At 37.1% G+C, this 21,656-nt stretch overlaps 1 protein-coding gene across 1 annotated transcript in view; it reads right to left on the bottom strand.

Moving 5' to 3' along the window:
* LOC150088714 (uncharacterized) overlaps positions 1-21,656 on the bottom strand; it is a 203,574-nt gene that overhangs the window by 41,504 nt on the left and 140,414 nt on the right. Inside the window, exons 4-9 of the mRNA XM_090369625.1 lie at positions 13,547-13,876; positions 13,277-13,405; positions 12,247-12,368; positions 10,769-11,695; positions 8,296-8,393; positions 934-2,281 (exon numbers count right to left, since the gene is read on the bottom strand). Coding sequence (XP_090225751.1) covers positions 934-2,281; positions 8,296-8,393; positions 10,769-11,695; positions 12,247-12,368; positions 13,277-13,405; positions 13,547-13,862 — 2,940 coding nt within the window. The 5' untranslated portion in view covers positions 13,863-13,876. The remainder of the gene's footprint in view (positions 1-933; positions 2,282-8,295; positions 8,394-10,768; positions 11,696-12,246; positions 12,369-13,276; positions 13,406-13,546; positions 13,877-21,656) is intronic.

Below are 21,656 nucleotides of genomic sequence, written 5' to 3'. Positions count from 1 at the left end.
TGCACTTGTAAGGACCTTCCCATAGGTTACAATCAACGTTTTCTGCAGCGTACCACATATTTAGACCTGATGTAACCGAGTGGTAAGGAGCACGAGTGCAGTAGCACACGCTCTTTGAGTGGACCGGGGTCAAGCCCATGACTACTAAATACGATTAACGTTTGTTTGTATCGATTGATTTATTGTGAACTCCACTGACCTGGTGGTCGTCCCGGAGTATAAACAAGAACGTTATGTTTAAAATGCATTGCGTGCCTAGGGGCGGGTACAGAAGCAATCGGAAACAACAGCACCCCTTTCCACAAACATTGATCCGCGCTTGGCGCCACTAAATGTATTTGCTAATTACGTAAAGGAATGTTATGCTAAGTGCTTGTAAAAAAAAAATAAAGAAAACAAACAATCTTATGTTTATAAAATAAATTTAATATAGATTATCGAATAAACGTTCGCCCTCCAGAATCGATGCCGTAATCGTTGTCCATTAGCGCTTCATTTATCTGTACTAAATTAAAATTAAAAGGCAATAAATATGAACTAAATATGTAGGGGCTAAACCTGAAAGTAGGGAGCATTTCCAGAGACTTTCTTCGGTCATAAATACACCTAACTGCGCCTCTGTTTTAAAACTATAGTAGATAAATAAATAAATTTTCTGTTCATATTCCGAGACGATCACAGAAGGTCAGAGGAGTTTAAATCTTGCAAACAAGATTTGAACCACGGTCAGTCAAACGCGCGTACTTCTGTACCTCGAGCTTCATCATTCATTTCATTTACGGTATCGTTTTATGAAGGGAGACTCGTATTATTTTAATAAAATTATAAGTTATTACAAATAAATGAATTTATAACAGTTTAATATTATAAATATTTATAATTAATTATTATTATAAATAAAATTAGACTATGAACATTGTATTAAATTCTTACCTTTTGGCTGGTGAACGTGCCTCCTGTATTCCTTCTAAAGTTGAAGATTTCAACAGGTGTGTTTCCATAACCTCCTCTGGTAAAGGCAAACATTTCATCTCTCTGGTCAACTCGAGTAGATTCTGTGAGTAGAATATATTGATGTGTTAGTTGTCGTAGGTTGGGTTGCTGCACCAGCTGTGGACATAACCCTTTTGTAGTCAAACACAATTCGTTCCTCAGACGACTTACACCAGAAGCTACGGCAAACATCGCTTGTATAACGTTCGTTGTGGAAGAATGTTCCACGTAGGGAAGAAATCCGTCACTAGGTGGCGTTTCTGTACACTCAACGCATTTTCCAATCTGTTTCCACAGTTCTTCGAACCACGGGTTTCGCTGGTTTTTATCAGGAATCAAACGTCGATAATATGTGATGAAATCTTTAACTCCCCCTAAACGTGGCCGGAACAGCAGCGCTCCTGCTGCTTCGTTTTCGAAGTTTTCGACAAGGACGGGATAATCTGCCCACTGACTGTTAATCAATAGTACGAAATCACTGGGTTGAATGGCACCGGAGTTGGCAATCCGTCTGAGTCCAGACAGAATGGATCTAGTTCCGTTCTCTGTTGTCCAAAGGACGACTACTTTGGCCCCCTGCTCTTTTGCAACCACCAATTTAGTGACCACGCGATCTACGTTATCCTCTTCCATTTCTCTAATTGTTTCTTCCAAAGCAAAACACACACCACTCTCTTTGGCAATTTTCTGAAATGTCTTGAAGCCGAGTCTGCAATCCTCATCCTCCTCGTACACCACCGACACGTACATCCATCCCTGGTACTTCAGTATTTCTACTAACGCTTCAACTCTGACTTGCAAAGGAACAGCTATTTGTACAGTTAATGACTGTTTGGACAGGTGATGGATATCATTGGTGGAAAGCAATGTGATGTTCAGAGGAGAAAGAAGTACTTCAGCAGCAGAGAACTCTTCAGCAGAAGTCGAAGTGATTGCAACAAGAGCAGAAGTTATGTCAATCTGACCGCTTTCTTCTACTTGTTGAATGTAGCTTGAGACCCTTTGGGTGGTTTTCAGTGTAGAAGAGCATGTGTCAATAACTACTACCCCAAGCTGCATTCCCGGAAGAAGATCGTTGTTAGCGTTAATTCTGTCAATGGCCCACAGAGCAGCTTCGAGATCCTGTACAGCTGATGGGTTGATGGCAGTTCCACATTCCAGAGGACTGTTTCCTGTTTCGTACAGTGGTAACAACAATGGAATCAATAAATCTTCTGTCTTGCCAATTATTACTGGGCCGTTGGTTGAAGCAGCAATATCCTCATTCTCTAACCTTGATTGTCTGATTCTAAAAAGATGAAATAAGAATTATTTTTAAAAATATATAAAATTAAAAAGTATAAAGAAAACTTGCTTACAGTATTTACGAGGCCTTATAATAAAGAAAAAATCGTTATTGTTTGGTTGTACGCCACGTTCTTGTAGAATAAAACCTAAGCAATGTGCCCTAAATACTGGGTTTCACAAAAGGCTTGTAAAGTTTCAGGACTGTTTTTTTTTTTTTTTGGCAAGTTGCATTTCTGGCTCATCCTTAGCTATGAATGTGTTTGCTAATATTTCTACCAGTATTTGGGAAAGTGTATGTCGATTGGTCGTATTTTGAAGTCAATGAAAGTGCGTTTCAATCGTGCTTTGACGCTCATCATACTCTGACACAATGGAGGGGCCCGACGGTTGATTCTGTACAGTTGTTAAAAAGCAGGGTGGTAAATACCTTGCGGGAGGGTCCGAATCCGTAGTTTCGCCTTTGGCCACCCTCCCACTATTTCGACTTGGCTTCTTGCGATTGCTTATTGTTTTCTAGGTTGGAAATGTCAATAAAAGGAAATGTCAATAAAAATGTGCATTGGAGCGAGAATGAAGACACTCGCATTCGTCTGTCGTGTGCTCAGCTGACCCTTTGGATTCAGCGCATATATCTGGATGGAAAGCAGAGCACTCGTTGATATAACTTTCAATTACGTAATCGATAAATTCATTAAGTTCATCGAATATATATATATATAATTTTTTTTTTTTCATTATTTGGTTGGAATTCAACCAGATCTATTGCCATTTGTCAACGCCCTCTGGATACATTTACGAAAAGCCGAATAGGTATTGCATCCATTAACCTGCTTTAACTTCTTTTGTGGCGATATTGAACCGTGCCGAATTTTTGAATTTCCAATACCAGACTTGGCCAAAATGAAATCTGCAGAGCAGTGGATAGTACAACATTATGTATTTCTTTCTCATAGTCCGCAACGATCAGTCCAAGCCTAAAACGGGTCGTGTTGAACACTTCGTCTTCAGCAGCTCAAATCATGTTTCTTCCCTTTTGTCTGGCAATAATAATAACAATAATACAGTCTGGTTGGAATAATAACAATAATGATGTAGTAATGCAATGGGGATATAGGGTCCATTTTAATCTGCTCCCTTAAATATTGCGCAGTACTGAAATGTTCTATCCATGTATATTTTAGAGAATTTGCTCATAAATTGTAAATTTGTCTTGCATGGGAATACTGCAGTGCCAGTTTTCATATCAGAAATCAAGAATTGCTCTGACTTTATCGATCGTATATTCATTTTTTCTAATGCAATCAAAGCTGCATCACAATTTTGAGAAAATGGCGGGTGTTTCCCTTCTGTTATATACATTTCCGTACGCACAAGAAACAGTTTTTTGTTGGAGGCTCCAAAACGCTAGCATTTTCTTTGATCGCAACATTAATGATCTTTGATGGCACTGAAAAATATTCTCTTCAGCGCTTTTCCTCGCTTTATTGCTAACGACTTTTCTGTTGAGGAAAAACTTTATGTTGAGGGTCTTCAAATTTCTTTCGTGAGAGTGTTCCATACCTATCGTGAAATGACCTCATCTGAAAACATAAATAATTTCGTATGCCACGATTTCACTGTACATGGCCAGTAGTACTTGCCGCTTTTTTGTAAGTAAAACCACTTACTAACAACAAATATGCACTTTTTTCTAATAATATTGGACTTCATTTATCAGAGATGTGGTAAGGCAAGTTAAACTGTGTTTCGAGTGTCCTTTTGTAGCCTTCTTCCCCGGGGAACTTTAAAGGAAAGAAAAAGAGGCAGAAGGAAAAAAAGGAAAACACCAACACCACAATTTACATATCGGTTGTACTTGCCCTCTGAGCTTTAAACTTATTTACGGCACAATTTACACGTGCCCATTCAGTAAGCCGGTAAATGAACTAAATGGCTTTTAAAAAACGACTTTCAAGGAGGCTTTTGAAGACTGTAGAGCATATATACTCAGAGGAAGATTGTTTTCAAGATGGCCATAAACGTAATTGATAAATTTACAATAAAAATTATATTGATTTCATTCTAGAACTTTATTTTCAGACCTCGTGTACTTGAACATTAAGAAAATACACATTAATCATGAAATCCAAAATTTTTGAAAAGAGTGAAGCGAGTTGATTCACTGAGTCAATGCCAAAGCCATTGTCTCTTTTTTTAAAACCTAGATTTGAACGTTAACCAGACCTGGCGTGAAAGAAAAAAAAATCGTACCCATATTCCTAATAGCATTCAATCAAATTTATTTATCAAAAATTCAACCGAACAAAGACAAACTCTAATTAAACCAGATATAGCATTATATACAAGTGTGCAATTTTAAGCATAGTATGCATTATAAAAAAAGCTTGCAGTGAAGACTTTTTCTGATCGTCAAATGTACAAGAAACACGTTATAGTACTTTATTAGTTAACAATTTATTACTTTATTAGTTAACAATCAAATAACAATAAATAACATAGGCACATATTACATGAGTAATCAAATAATAATAACAATTATTTATTTTCAAATATGATTAGTTACATAAAAATTCGCAAATATGCACTGAATTAGTTTTGCATTAGTAATACCCGCTTGTGTAGAAATGGACTGTCCTGTGAAGCTAGTGAAGGCTCACAATCGGGAACAGCTAAGATCAGTTTTTAGTATCTTCAAGGAAGAATGGGTTGGCGTCGAGATCTTTCAGACTTCGAACGTGGAATGATTGTGGGGGAAAGAAGTGCAGATGCCAGTACCTCTACAACAGCCAACATGGTTAAGTGTTCCAGTTCTGTGCTGTTACGAGTTTACTGTGACTGGCCCAATAACGGACGAACCACCAGCCAAAGGTCACACGTGGGACCGCGTATGGTCGACTCCCGTAGTGAGCTACGTGTGTCTCGTCTCCTAACAGGGCAGCAGCTACGCAGCACAGTGGTTCTGCTAATCACCCAGTACAATATAGGAACTGCAAGACCAATATCCACATGGACCATGCGCCATAATTAGCTTGTATAGGCTATGGCAGTCAGCTGCGATCACGGGTATCCATGTTCACTGCGAGACGCAAATCTGCACCGTGTATGGGTACGTCAGCACCAATACCTGACCACTGACATGTGGTAATCGGTTACCTCGTCTAATGAATTCCGTTTCCAACTCTATCATGCGGATGCGCGTATCCGCATTTGGAGAAAACAACATGAGGCCGTGGCGCCTGGATGCACGGTTGGTGTGCGGTAGGCTGGAAGCGATGGTGTTATGATTTGGAGACTGTTTTCGTGGCATATCCTGGGTTCTCTGATCACCGTTAATTAACCTCTCGATGGGAATGCCTGCCTTTTTGTCTTTGCCGACCAAGTATCTAGAAAATTCCAGCATCTATCAGCAAGACAACGTGCCATGCCACAAGACCCAGTCCTCCAATGGCGGCCCAACTCAGCCGATCTCAGTCCAACTGAGTACATTTGGACCTACTAGAAAAGGGTATTTGATGCTACAGTCAACCAACTGACAATGCACGGGTAGCAGTACTACAGGATGCCCCACAATGCCTTGTGGAGTCCATGCTATGACTTGTACATGGTTTATTAAGGGCAAAAGATGACTCCATGAGGTATTTGGCGGGTGTTGCTAATGCAAAGCCAGTTCAGCATATAAAAATACTTGCATCCCGAGACGGCAAGATAGAAGGGCTTTACAGAGATAAAAAGCCTCCATCTAAAAATATTAAGCTTACACAGTCAGATGTAAAATTACCTAGACATAACGTATTTTTACAAAAATCACAAGTTTCAACAAGAAAAATGCAATGAATTAGATGTCCGTTGATTTCATAAATTAAATTCGTTAGAAAGGTACAATTCAGCTTATAAAGCCTAGCAAATTGAATTGTAAGGTCTATTATTAAAGTCAATACAGACAATAATGCTGGTTTTAAATAATCTTAAGTATGATTATTCAAGCATTGGAAGATTCCTAAAGTGTTTTACTACATTTAAACTTTAAGATAAAAATCGCTTGTAATATTCCAAATCTCTTTAACCACACCTCTGTTAAAAAGTTCCTTGTAGCAAGAATTGTTCAAGCAGCCCTCAGAAATAAAATGCACTACAAAATCTTATCTGGCCAACACTACCCATCAGAACTTGAAATTGTTACACCCTGTGTAGGGGTTCTGTCAGGAAGTGGCTGCCTGTGGTTCAGACTCCCTCTCCACTGCAAAGAGGCTTCCTCAATATGAGAAAACAAAAAAAATTAGTAATTTTGTCTAGAACAAAGAAGCGGCTCTGATCCTCAACCCCTCTTCCTCCTAAAGGAAAAAAAATCCAGGGTGTGCTGCAAAGGAAAAAAAAATCCAGGGTGTGCTGCGAACACTCCACATGCCATCAAAGCCCACCAGAAATTTGCAATCATTCCACATCAAAGCTAGCACAATCGACAATAGGTTCAGCTCAGCATCGGACCATTCTTTTTGTAATAACACATACAACACAGACTTCTTTGTTAGGTTACAAATAATTGTAGTAGTACTACAGCGTGGTTAGTGCTGTTGCTTCTCTCTGCAGCAACTCCAGGGATGCATTACTAACCAATTGTGTTGATGCCCATCTACGATGTAGTTTTCCCTCCTGCTCCTGTATATAAATCAGCTTAAAATTATTGTTAATTGGTGTCCCATGCACTGTTACTTGAAGCACTTTAGCACATTTTTGTTTTAATAAAATAAAATGAAAATTAGCAACCATATAACCTCGACAGGGAAAGGAAGGTCTAAGCCAGGAAGGCCAAACTACGGGCCGCGTTTGGTTTATTCCTTCATACTGTGCGGACTGCGGCCATGTGCCAGTTCTAAGTGTTATCCCACCATTCCCGAGCTTAAAACTAGCCCGTCACAAAACAGTGTCCCATTGACTTTTAAGAATATCCGTTTTTAGTAAAGAATTTACTGATTAAATAGAGTAACTAGTGAAAGTTAAACTGAACTTTAGTTTATTTATGTTATTTATGTCTTTATTTTAATAATAAAATATTTTTGAATGTTTGACTTTATTGAAAGGTATTTAAGAATGTGTTCTGGTAAATATTAGGAGTTAGTTCTACACTTTTAAATATATATATATATATATAGATATATATTTAAAATATATATATATCCATAGGAAGGCAGTGCTTTAAATCGTATCGGGTAGTACTCCAGTTTAGGTCAACTTGTATTTAACAATAGTATTACAACCCTATCCAGTACAGCAATAAGAATGTTATTAGTGTAATAATAACTTTAGATTTTCGTATTTAATTTATTAAATAATATAAAAAATGAAACTGCAGATATAAACATTAATCAACAGAAATTAAATCCAATTTTGGGGGAAAAAAAAAAAAGCACAATTAGTGGTATGGAACTGTTCTTGCTCAGCATTTTATGTTGTTTTTGTCTGAACGTGTTAAATAAATTGTTTGTAACTTCGACTATATTTCGCCATCAAACTTTGGTAAGCACTTCGGTCTACAATGGCATTTGCAATAGAATAGGCTAAATTTCTTCGGAAATAAATTGATAATAATAATAATAATAATAATAAACGCTGATAGAGTAGTGTAGCAAAATGAACAAATTTCAAATACCAAACATCTGAAAATATTAATATATTCTTATGTCTACGTAGGAATCCACACTGAGGAATTTTAGTATATTTCTGATTACACCATTATGTTCAATAACAGCACAGTACAATTTCTGAAAAGCACTAAATGAATTTATCAAAGTTTTTTTGAAGGTATGGAATATAAATAACCTTTTAAGTTATTTATATACTAAGAACTTTCATATGGTAGTTTGGAAGTTTGCAAAAAGTTTTGTATTTATTTTATACTACTATTTGGATTCCTCAATGGAGGAATCCAAATAGTAGTATATTATATAGGAATCCAAATAGTATTTATAGAGATAAAAAAAACCGGTTTTGCTCCGATATTCAGTTTAATGACGTTACCTCATACAGTCTTTACATCCTGTAGATGGGCATGACGATGGTCGATACCTGAAAGCTGGATCCAAAACTTCAGCTACCGAGGAATCGTAGGCCATCACCTAGAACGAAGCAAATATTAATCGTGTCGTTTGCACAGAAAGTTCAATGTTTAGTCTGAATATAATTAAGGACACAAATTTCACGAAGTATCAGATCCAACATTTTGGCAGCTGTCTAATTAGTAGCGAAATATGAGTTTGAGAACAGCAAACTGAAGGCGTATTAAATTTTAAAATAAATTTATGTTATTGAAGCTAACTGAATTAAAAGCACTGATTTCTTTTCAGTGAAATAACCTCGTGGGAAGTGAAGTTATTTACTGGGAAGGAAACGTAACCCATCAACAACTTTTATTTGTCCCAATGAGATATTTGAAAATATGGACAACCTCTCGGCGACACTTTCCTTCTTTTCCTATTAATAAATCCACCCGTGCGATCAAAAATTAATTTAAAATTAACATGCGAAGTTACAGTGTTGATATATGTAATATAGGCACCCAGTTATCCTTTGGTTACAGTCTTATGTTTAGCTGGACACAACAGTGTAACCAAACCGCATCTTTAAACAAAATTCATATTCCATTAGTCTCTTTGTGAACATAATTTAAAAAATATTCTACTAACTTGGAACAGATTGTTCGATGAAAGATTAAATATTGAAGCACATTCAAATTTCAAATATTAAGTTGTAGTACTAGAGGCATGTGAGGCAAGAAAGCAAGCTTATGTAGCATCAGCCAAAAAAAAAAAAAAAAAAACGCATTTCACACATCTGTTTCCTCTAAACGTTTGTCCAGTTCCTCCTTGAATTTATTTAAGCTATCAACTTCCACAACGACAGATGGAAGTTTGTTCCAACAATCAACTACCCGCCGGCTAAATGCAAATTTCTGCACATCTGTTCTACGACTGTCTTTCCTCAGTTAGAATTTATGCCACCTCAGGTTCGTAATCTGAGCAAGAGGAAGAATCCCATCAGAATTGAGCCTGCTCAACCCATTCAAGGCCTTATACACCTCAGTCAGATCACATCGCAGATGCTTAGCCTCCAGACGCTGCAGTTTTCAGAGTTTAAGCCTTTCTTATTTTTTGGTAAGCAACTTTCCAAGTATCATCCTTCCTAAAATGAGGCCTCCAGATCTCTACGCAGTACTCAAGGCGTGGCCTGACTATTGCCTTGTACAAAGGGACAATCACCTCTTTTTCCCTACTAGCAAAATTCCTATATATCATTAACAATACCCCATGACCTCCTCTGGCTGCCTGTCTGTCTGGACTGCTCAGAAAATTTCATATCTTACTGCACAATTACTCCCAGGTCTTTTTCATTTTCTACCACCCTAAGTGTAGTACCACATAGTTGGTACATTTCTCTGTGGTTACTTCAACCCATATGCAGTACTTTGCATTTGTCAATGTTAAACTTCAGTTGCCACTTCTCAGCCCATCTCCCCAACTTTTCTAGATCCTGTTGCAGTAGCACACTGCCATTACTGTCGTTAACAATCCTGCTATCCTTTGTATCATCTGCAAATTTCGACATTAAGAATGATATACCTACACCAATATCACTGATAAATATACAAAACAACAGTGGGCCCAATACCGAACCTGGGGGACTCCACTAATAATATTAGTCCACGAAGAGCAATGTCAATTGATTACCACTCTCTGACTTCTCCCACTCAACCGCCATTTTATCCATTGTAGCAACTTGCCCTTGATACCATACTGCTCCAGTTTGTACAGTAGTTTTCCATGCGGAACAGTGTCAAAAGCTTTCCTGAAATCCAAATATATGATATCAAAATTATTTTTTTCATCCAGTTCCTTTGTAACCACATCATAGTATCCAGTCAAATTTGTCAGAGAAGACTTTCCCTTAACAAACCCGCTGTGTCGAGACAACTGCAGTGTTGTCTAGATGATCCTGCAATGCATCTTTAACCAGTGACTCCATTGGGGTATTAAGGAGCATCGGCAACTACGACCACGTTCAAATATGCAGCAAGTCACTTTGAAACGTTAGTTTTAAAGTGAATCAGCATTCTTTGATTGCTGCCAGGCTTGATGAGATAGAGTTATTTAAGCATATACAATTGATGGAGATAAATATGCATATAACAATATTTGTTAAAAACATGGACCTATACAGTTTAACTTAAATAATTACTGAGACCTAACAAAGATTTAAATACCGATTGTTGATAATCTCAGTACAATGAACCCTAATAAAACCGGCTGTGACTTTCTATATTCCAGGGAAGCATTAAATCTTTGTAATAATGTGACATAAATGCTCATCGTAAGACTGAAGATATACCTTAAAATATTGTGCCTGAAAATGAAAAGACAACTTGAATTTATCTTTAGTTCTGATTAAAAAAAAAAAAATGTTGCAAAAGTTTTACCTTGCACAATACTATACTCACTGCTTGAAAGTCCACTCCAAGATTTTTATCGTAGCTGTAAGTGATAAGGGCAAGTTTTCTGCTTTCCACAGCTCCTTCTACTGTTTGGCCACTCTTCCTTCCACTCACTTCCGGCGGACTACGCTGCTCTTCCAAGTGCTGAAACTCTAAAGGTTCTAGATAGTGACCCACAAAATCCCGACGAGACATCTGACGAAGAGCAGAGCACATTCCGGGCACCTGTAGACACTTTTCTTCCCACGCTTTTCGGAAAGCATGAGCCAGGGTGAAAACTCCATGCAGGACAGGAAGGGCACGTGTGGTGCGCAGTAGTACATCGGCAGGGGCGTCACGAAGTATCAGGTTGGCACACAGTGGGAGGTTACCATATACAGGACCAGAGATACCCTGGGCACGACAGTTCTTTCTGGTCATGACGTACTCTAGGAACCAGGTATCTTCAGACTGACTAGGAGAACTCACGTCCTGAAGTTTTGCCCAGTGGTCCTCAAGCTGAGCAATTCTTCCTGGATATGGGCCTAAAGAAAGGATCCTTTTACTGTTGAGCACATCATCAAGACCAATCAAAGCGGATGGTGGTAGGACCCAAGAGAACAGCCACTGTAATCGGTTGACCATGTCCGGAAGTTCGCTCATAGCTTTTAGCAACCGGAAGACAGATTCGCCATGTCCAACTACTAATACACCCGTATTGTCCTTAAGTTTGCTGCTGATTGTAGTCAAGATCCTTCTGTAGATGCGAAGGTCAGCATTGGTGTCGGTAGTCTTGGAATCGACATCTGGGATACTTTGTACTGATATAAGACATGGTTTGCCATTTAAAGCTAACTGGGTAAGCTGCTTCGTTACAAAAACACTGTATTCGTCGTCCACATGAATCACAGCCATCCTCTCCCATTCCATGTCGTGGATCACTTCAGCAAGCGTCTGCAACATAAATAATAAAAAAATAAATAAATAAATTAGTTCTAAGTAATGAAGTTTTAAAGGTAATTTCAGAAATTTTGGTTATACTGCAGTCTAATACACGTTTGTACATATCAAGAAACAGTAAACTTGTTTTTTCATGCTCGGTTAATTTTTCTTAAATAAGATTATGAGAAATGTATTATTTCATCATAAAACGATGAATTTTTGCGCGATAATATTTAGAAAATAAAATATAATTAGTATTAATAATTATTTGGAGGAATTTCTGAAATTTTTTGAATAATGTATATAAGGAGAATTAAGACACCTCTCGACGTGTCTAACTACTCTTTGATAAGATAAGTAACATCAATACCCAAGTAATTTTCTAATCCTGCGAAAGGCATAATTTATTTTGAACAGGTAATTTAGAATTGTTAGGAAATAAATAAGTACAGTCTATGTAAGCAATAGTAAGAAGTTAACCAGAATTTCATTTAAATTAATTTAAATTATTAACATTCATTGATTATTTATCACTGTTGCTATGCAAACCTTAGTTAACTCACTTTGGCTAAATGGTCGGGAAGTACTGTTGTGTCCATGCCGAGTGGAATGACGGGTACGAAGTAATCGAATACCGCTTCGGCAACTCGAGGATTAGTAGTGGTCCCTTCCATGTCCATGACGCCTACAACAATAAACTTGGGTTATTATTCAGTTCATATTATAGTAGTCCACAGAACTAAAGATTAACTGTCCTCTCCTGTCCAATTATTTCCTTAAATTAATATATAAGATAATTAGCCTCCATGAAGAGGTAATACCCGCTCATCGATTTGAAATTTCATTCGATTATAAATGGATATTAGTAATAGCAAGAAAGTACAATATTTGTTCATACTCATATGTACATATATTTCATTGCATACAGTGAACTCTGAACCAAATTAGTAGCTTTCATTCAGTGCAAACGAATGATTAAATGAACAGTTAAAAATGAAAATGAATCCTATTGTACGAAGGAGTTACGAGTTTTGCTAATATGAAACAATCTTTTAGCGAACCAGTTCACTAAAAGATTGTTTCCAGGACTCTGGTGCCAGTGCTCTGATTGGCAATGTTTTCCCGGTGGAGTACTGGCCTTTTCGTCATGTTTGAGGGCTCTGTCAACTGTTGGGTGTGTCCGAGTATTGTTGACATTGTACAGAGTGTAATGAAACATTCCAGAAAAACAATGCTGTTCCTTACAGGCAAGAATGGTTTAAAGAGCACTGCGAATACAATGGGGTGTCTTTTTTGGCTTCCACCGTAGTACTGAGATTTGGATCTAATCGAGGGTCTGCAGAATAACTTGTAAAGGTGCAGCAGTGAGACAGTGGTTGATATGAAAAATATGAAAAAGGTGAGGAGTATTCTTTTAGAGGTATCTACCAACATCACCATAAATACCTGAAGAATGAATATCAAGAAAGATTACTGCTTTCATCGCTGATAAATGAAAACCCTACAGTGCGCTCATTGACAAAATTAATGTTAGTGAGTTCAGTAAGCGATATAATTATTCGATTATTCGTTAATTTTCAGTTTATCACTTACCAACAACTATGGACGTATTCACAGAATCTGTTCCGCAACTAGCAGGTCCTGATGCTAACACCGGAAACAGATCAGTTAGCTGCTGTATCGCCGCCTCCTTGTGCCCACAGCTGTCATACGCTTTCAGTCCTGTAGAGAAAAAAAAAATGACTATTCTCTCTGAATCTACCCATGAACTAAAATTAAAGCAATATACTTTTAACTAAAAATAAAATTAGATCCTGTGCGATGGCTACAACATATCGCTTACATATACTAGTATCCACTCACCTATTTTTACACCAGGTATGAAAGACTCTGAGATCGCGCGACCATTCAGAGCTCCACTATTCTGATTCAGCATGGACACTGCCCACCGGAGAACTTCGAACACTTCTACACCTTCTGTGGTTGTTGAGCCGCATCCATACACTCCTCGACCTGGCGAATGCACCCCTAGGATAGCACCGATTGTGATATCCGCGTCGGCTTCTACAGACATGTAACTCTCCGGTACTCCACATGTTTCCGGTAATAACCACTGACACAGATTAAAGTGTAACCACGTCGTCAATAGAAAAATTGGTAACCATGGTAACGATGGCATTCTAAAAGTGGTTTCTGAAAAGACATAAAAAAAAATTATGTTGCTGAATATTAAAATAATAATTTTTAAAATAAAGTGTAGATCCCGCTACTAAGAGATACTTATGGTAATAATAAAATCAAAAAGAGTGTACCTTCGTATTCCGTCCTTAGTTTTGTAACTCTCTGCATTTGTACAAACCTCCTACTCCTTCAAAAGTAAATGATGGAAGAGAAAATTAAGCATGCTACAGCTGCTTCAGAGCGGAATATTTTCTGGTTCAGTGAAAGGTTATTGTGAATCTGCTTTATTTCATGTTTGGTTGCGTTTATATACAGTCTCCCCCCCTCACCTTTCCACAGGCGTGTACTTTACTACCAAAAGTTTAGCTTGGGCGAGGATTAGATCCATATATAGCATTCATTTATTTAAATTCATAGCACATTAGCTGCCCATTTAATTAAACATTTTTCATGACTCTAAAGTAAAAGTACCAGTAATAATCAGCACGTCAGGAACAAGTCCGTAATTAATATGTTTAAAACTTGGCAATTAAAATGAAAACAAGCGTGCTTTGCCTTTACATTTCACTTATGAGATCCCAACTTTCGTTAACAAAGCACAAATATTTGTGTAATTGAGTACAAAACTTTCTGCTTCTCGCACGTAAAACGACATAGTTGGGGAAAAGCAAATTAAACACGGTTTCCATTATAGGCTGTGTTCATTTTAATCGTTAAACTCGTCATTGTCTCTGCAATCATCTCTAGCGTACTCATTGCTGGTATTTTTGTCATTTTTGGAGAGCATGTTTAATTAAATAAGCATCTAATGCATCGTGTAATTTTAATTACAGTTCTTAAAAAATTACATTTCTTAAAAAACGTTGTCCGCTAAATTAAGGCCACCTAATTAAATTCCTTCAGATACAAAAACTCGCCAGTGGGGAAAAAAAAACTGATAGTTGTTCAATTAGCATTAGGATCAAAGAGCATCACTAATAGAGTCGTGTCGTTATTACAAAAAATGCTTGCGAGACTGTCGCTCTTGAATAGCATAAATTGAATTAGAATACAGCTAAGGCTGCACATACGCCGGTCTTCTGTATTGGTTCTGGTTCATCTGTTTGTTGATCCTCTTACAGCGAGATTCTGTTTTTAATCTTCTTGTTTGACAAGATATGCAGTTGGGAATGAACTCAAGATGAATTCATTCCCAAGTAGAATGGGGTGGGTTGGGATGGGAGAGGGGGAATTCGGTAATAATTTCTTTAAAAGAAATAAAGCCAAGAAAACTGAGTTTGTTTCGACACTTCGGAGAATGTCTTATAAGCTTTAGAGGATTTAAAATCATAGGGGGAGAGAGAGAGAGAGAGAGAGAGAGAGAGAGAGAGAGAGAGAGAGAGAGAGAACGATATTTAATAAAATTACTAAGATGGAAGGTACTTACAACACACTTCTTCGTATCAGAATGATACATACAGATAGATTTTAAAGATTTAGGAACCCGTAATAATAAATATAAATAATCATTAGTTATTTCTACGTCCATCAGTGAATCTAACATAATGAGAAAGTTAATTACTCTCATCACTATAACAGACGTCACAGCTGACTAAAACGTATAATTTCATTGAAGCCGTATCAAGTGATAATTTGACCTTGTTTACAGTTGTCTGTAGAATAAAGCACAGATATTTCTGAAAAACCAAGAAGCTTGAGTTTGCTTCGTGAAAGGAGGGGGATGCAATGACAGTAAGCGTCAACTTTCATTGACGTTATGATGACTATCTGCAGAGCATTAGCCAGTGGCACGCACCCTAGTCCGTGGACCCACTGAGGTCGACGGACAAGCCCACTAGGGTACGCGATAAGCTGGACTCTGCTCAATATGTGCGCCACGAATGAGTTGCATAACAAAAAAGATACAAGCTTACCTCACACTAATTCTCAAAGGTTGAAGATTGTTAGTGTTTTTTTTTTTTTTTTAAACCTTTGGCATTTCTGGAAAACGAGATATAAGCGATTATGTATCGAGTGCACTGCGTGCAGACAGAAAGCCGGATGGATTTTTAATTTTGTTTTTTAAATTGGCATGTTTTTAAACAAGGAGGGCAAATTTCGAAGGTGGGTTAGAAATACTTTTGTTTTGTCGATCGCAATGTTTTATTATTGAGAGCAATAAAACAAAATGATAATTTATATTGGGGACCGTCGGTAAAGCTAGGTACTGAAAGGGGTCGGGGGAGCCAAAGAAGTTTAGGTTACGCTGTATTAGATTGATGAGAGAATCAGAGTTGCTCTTTTCTCTCTTAATACAAGAAGTTTCAAGAACAAATTAGATAAAATTTTCTCTCTAAATAACCACTTTTATACCACGTGGATTTTTTAGATAGTTTATTCAGCCTACTGATTAAAGATACTATACAATTAGGTAACATTTCTCGAATCTTGTCGGAACCCATCATCAGACCATACTTCGCTATACTGTGAACAGCCTCTTGCTTGCCGAATACCTAAGTCTCTTTTATTCAGTGAATGAAGGAAACTTAAGGCATTCGGCAAGGGAATATCATTCAGTGACTAAAGGGGACTTAGGCATTCGGCAAGCAGGAGGCTGTTAACAGTATAGCCAAGTATGGTCTGATGATGGGTTCCAGCAAGGTTCCCAAAACGTTATCTAATTGTATTTACAGTAGGCTGAATAAACCAACTAAAAAAAACTCACGAAAAACTCACGTAGTATAAGCGTGGTTATTTAGAGGGAAAATTTTATCTAATTTGTTCTCGAAAGTTCTTGCATTAAGACAGAAAAGAGCAATCTCTAATTCTCTCATAAAATCTAATACATTATTTAGAGAGAAAAATTCATGGAAAATCATCACATAACGTATTTTCCTAATTATATTAATTTAGATAAAATTATGTGACATCATAACCATAAACTGGTATAAAATGATTGCCATGATAATCTCTGATATTTAAATTTTAGTTAAAATTTTAGGTGCAGTATTCAGTTTTCTCTGTTTGGCGCGAAGGAAAGCAGAGTAGGGGGGCACGGATTAATAATAAAATTTCCATTTATATTCGGTACAGCCATCAGTGTCTAGAAGAGTTTACAACCTCATTGTGAGCGCTTAAGGTGATTAATATACCAGTGCCAGAGTTAAGAATGGACCATGCATTTTTTGTGGCAACATGTATACCATTAATCAGGTACATTAGGCTCCAGGATAACAGCCATCCTAAGCCTCAGAAGAAATTCTTATTCTGAGTCTTTGACAGGAGTTATTTATCTAACTAGATAAATCCCTAAAATTTTGTAAAAATTTAGACGTTAGCTTGCACAGTCTATACTGTATATATATTAAAAAAAATCAGTATTTTTATAGTCGGTAATTTTAGCTTGTCTGGGAATATTAATTCTTATATCAGTAATCTGTTTGTTGAAGAATTAAAAAAAATTAGGTTTTGTGTATATTCCTCCCTCCCTTCTTCATATATTCCTGTTCCTCCCCATTCCAACAGGCGTGAAGCTCGTTTGAATTTTTATTTATTTATTTTTGATTGTGTAGTAACTAATATGTCGCTGAATACTAAAGTTTTCTTTAATCCTTGACCACAAATCTCTTGAAGCCGTAATTGTTTTCTTGCTACTAAAACCTGATTTATTCTTCCTTGTCTTAGTCCGTTGAAAAAGTTGTTTTTCTCCATAATTACATTATGCGTGATACAGTAGTAATAATATTTCAGACTTAACTACGATCCGTTTTCCCTCTTAATGATGCATTGTACTGGTTGCCTAGGTCAGCATTTTTCAAAGTGCAGCTCTCGGGATCAATGAATAATGCCATGTATTTCAGATGCATATTTTAAAATGGATAATATATACAGAATAAACAATTTTATTAAGCTGGGTCCGTGAAAAAAATGCACTAAAAGGGGATTCGGTGGTCTTGAGGTTATCGAAGTTTGAGAGCAGCTGGATCCACTGTAGGATACCATGGGACATCTTAAGGACTATCTACACTGGTTGGAGAACTCCATGTCCGACTATCGTAACTCTCAAATCCTTTTATTTCTCTACCGTTTTTAATTTAACTCCACCAACTTGTTGCTTTAAAACATAGTTGTTGCTTTCCTCATCTTCCTGAAGTCAATCTAAGTTGTCCTTAGATTGACTTCAAACATAACCACGACACACTGCTTGGCGCTGATCATTAACTAATCTACCAATCTTGACATCATCTGCAAATTTTAATATTACGTCTTGAATCCTGTCGTCGATGCCATTTAAGAAAATAAAAAAAACAAGAGTAGTCCCAGTATCGGTCCTTGGGGAACCCTACTTCTTACGTTAGCCAATCTGAAGAGTAACCATTAATCAATTAATCACCATATCTAAGGATTTTCCCTGTTTGTGACATGTTCCACTTTATATAGTAACCTGCCATGTGAGACTGAACCTAAATGCATTGTTGAAATCCAAATGAACAATGTTGAAATTATTTCTTACCTCCAGCTCCCGAGTGACACTGTAAAAATAGCTAACGAAGTTGGTTAAACATGAATTTCCTTTTACAAAACTATGCTGTATTTACAGAAGTCCATTTCTATCTAAACGATCTTGTACTGTGAATGATCATTCTTGATCACTGATTCCATGATTTTCTCTACTAATGAAGGTCAGACTGACCAGTCGGTAGTTACCCACTTCGCGCTTTATGTATTGGCGATACACTGGCACTTCTTCAATCTCTCCTGAGTTCGGTGATATCCTCATAATTAACCTTAATAGTTCAATACACTCTCTTGCCGGAAAATTACTAGGTATATGCCATCAACTCCAAGAGCCTTACTGACTTTTCGGCTCGAATTTTTTTTCTAATAAAAAATCTGAAATTTCAACATCGCTGATTTAATGCTTCCCAGTTTTACTCTCGCAGTTTTTCCTCACTATGACAGGTGCCCTTGTGGGTAATACTGTTGGTATAATCACCATCTTCCCCGCACTGGTGACCAATACCCGAGTTCGAATCTCTTCAATGACGCGAGGAATTTTTATGGACATTTTTCACAACGTGGCTTAGTTAGTCGGTGTCAGGGGAGGGTAGCATAGTTTTTTCTTCCGAAAACGCAGATTTTTCGTCTAGCAAACAGAAAATCGACCACAGAACATACGAGTATTATATACGGCACAATGTGGCCTAAGCTGCTGATGGGCCTAAAATCCTACAGCTTTAATATTATAATATTATTTTTTTAAATTAAAAAAAAAAAAGTGATGTCCACCGAAACCCATGATTTCAGAAAAGATGAGAGCCTTGTAGTAAAGAAATGCGATTATTATATGATGAATACGTTACATGGTGCTTGAATACATTATTTATTTATTCAGTTGGAGATTATAATCTCACTCCTGGACAGCAAAGTGCTAGTGCGGGTTACATTAGTGGCTTACACGATCACATTACATCATGCAGTACCATCAAGAATTGGGTTGCTAAGTTCAATTTAATCAGTCATCAAAGATGAACCCAAGTCTGTATGAACCGAAATTGTGCTAACCGCAGAAAACACTAAAGCTGTTCACGAATTGATTTGAAAGATCGTTGGATTGGGTTATAATAACAAAGACACTACATACATTGCCCATACATGTAGCAAAGACACTACATACATTGCCCACAAAGATTTGAGCATGAAAATAAAAACTGAAGTGGGCACCTGAAAAAAACAGCACCTTGTTCTCTTTGGTGATGGTTTCATTGTTTTTTCTCTCTCGTAAAGTCGGATTTTCATCCCGTTTTAAGGTAACCTGACCATAGAAGACGCGTAATTTACTCTTCTTCTTAATATACTAATGCTGGGTGGTTTTAGTTGCTCCCATGCAAACAAACACGCGTTGTTGTAGAAAACAATATCACGACTACTAGAACAAAAGAAATATTACGTAGCATTGTACAACTATTGAACAAACTTACTATGGTATGTGGGGACTCACGCTATTGGAGCAGTCCGTTGCTTGTCATGTCAAAAAAAAAAAAAAAAAATTACATCAGTCCATGTCAAAGTCATGGTCCGATGTAAATTTTCCTAAGTTATGCGTAGGCTTAACATACGCTGAGATTTAGAAATATTGTATAAAGTTGGGGCGGGAGGGCAGCCGACTCTATTAGAATGGCTGTTCGGTCGGCCTTGTATGAGAATCCTGAATGGGCTACCGAAGAAGATGAATTGTCTATTACAGCATCTAGATTTTTATGGAAAGCGAGGGGGGAGGGGATCAGTCTTAATACCGTGATAATTTAATCGGCAATTAAATATCAGTGGTGATAACCGTACAGACATTTCTAGATGCGATTTTCTTCTTTCTCTTTTTTTTTTTCTTTTTTTTTTTAGATTAATTTAGATTAATTACCAAACTCAAATTAGATAATATTTAAGCTAGGCTTGAATATTATTCATCATCCCTTGGTTAGTATTAGTTTGACCCCAATCAGGATCAGGAAAAATAAACCAGATTTTGAGGTCATCAGAAACTTCACTGCTCTGAGGAATTCCAGTATTAATAATTTCTCTAAGCTCTCTATTATTAGTCTATAAAGCAGCGTGGCTCAATTAAAATGGGAGTAGTGCAATGAATAAAACATTTTCAGCTATTTAAAATAATTTTTAAAAATTCTGGGTAAACTTGAAAGATTAACAGAACCAAAACACCTATGACGTAAACGTAATGAATCTGTTTAATTTGAACTGACTGCCGTCTGAATTAAAAAAAATAAAAAAGGACATTAAAGCTAATATTAAAATCTAACATTCATTACGAGTTTCCAGATCTTGTTGAAGTCCTTAATGAATGTTAAACTGGGAAAACAGAAGAGGCTGTGTGTGGTAACAGATAAGAATAGTTTTCTGATTATTAAAAATATTTTCAAAATAAATAAAAAAATTTTTTTTTTAAATTGAAATAGCACAATTTATTTTTACAATTTAAAATATTAAATTTTTGTTAATATTTTTAGCGCAAAACTTCTTTGCATTTAGCTTGTTTTAAGTTAAAAGCAATTATTTTCGTAATTATTACTGACGTGGGGTTAGCCGACCTCATTGTGATCAGAAAGATGAATCGCTTCTCTTGAAAAATGTGCTGACCCCCAACATGGGATCGACGTCGCTTCTCCTCACGCAACTTGTTCCGATCACTAAAGAAGTCGACCTTTGCCAGCGCACCTAGCAATACTAACTTCCTCTCACGATACGCCGACGAAAATGGGTCATCAGAGTGCTATTCAAGTCTCAGAGGTTCATTATCCGAATGCAAGAATAAGAAAAGAGAACCACTCGCCCACTGGGAGTCAAGGGTCGGGGAACAAAAGTACAATTTACACGGCGGTTGTAACCTAGAAAATACTGCTCTTTTTCCTTGCAGCTCTGTGAACTTTAAAGAAATCTTTACTCGGAGGTCATCACTGTGATGTCTTCTGCCGACAGAAAATAGAAACACGAAATGTGGTTAGAATACTTAAAAATGGAGCCGGAATCAGAGGTGTAATCCTTGACATTAAGTCTTTATTGAAATGAACATTTCAGATCACGTGCCTATAGAACACTTCCTTTGTCAAACAATAGCAGGCTTACGAAATATGTTTTCACTAAGCCTATGGACACACGTTTTAACTGGTTACGTACGGACTTAATCACTTGTTGAAAGGGTATGTGTCCCTTTAATTTTCAAAGCGACAGGTTTATGATAGGTTTCCTGTTCAGTTGCTCCCATGAAATGTCGCCGTATAATGAGAGAACAAGTACTGGA

The sequence above is a fragment of the Mastigoproctus giganteus genome, chromosome 3 (genome assembly GCF_048544385.1).
Source record: "Mastigoproctus giganteus isolate SK-2022 chromosome 3, ASM4854438v1, whole genome shotgun sequence".
Taxonomy (NCBI): Eukaryota; Metazoa; Arthropoda; class Arachnida; order Uropygi; family Thelyphonidae; genus Mastigoproctus; species Mastigoproctus giganteus.
The sequence above is the reverse complement of the archived record's forward strand: the minus strand, read 5'-3'. Positions and strand labels throughout refer to the sequence as shown.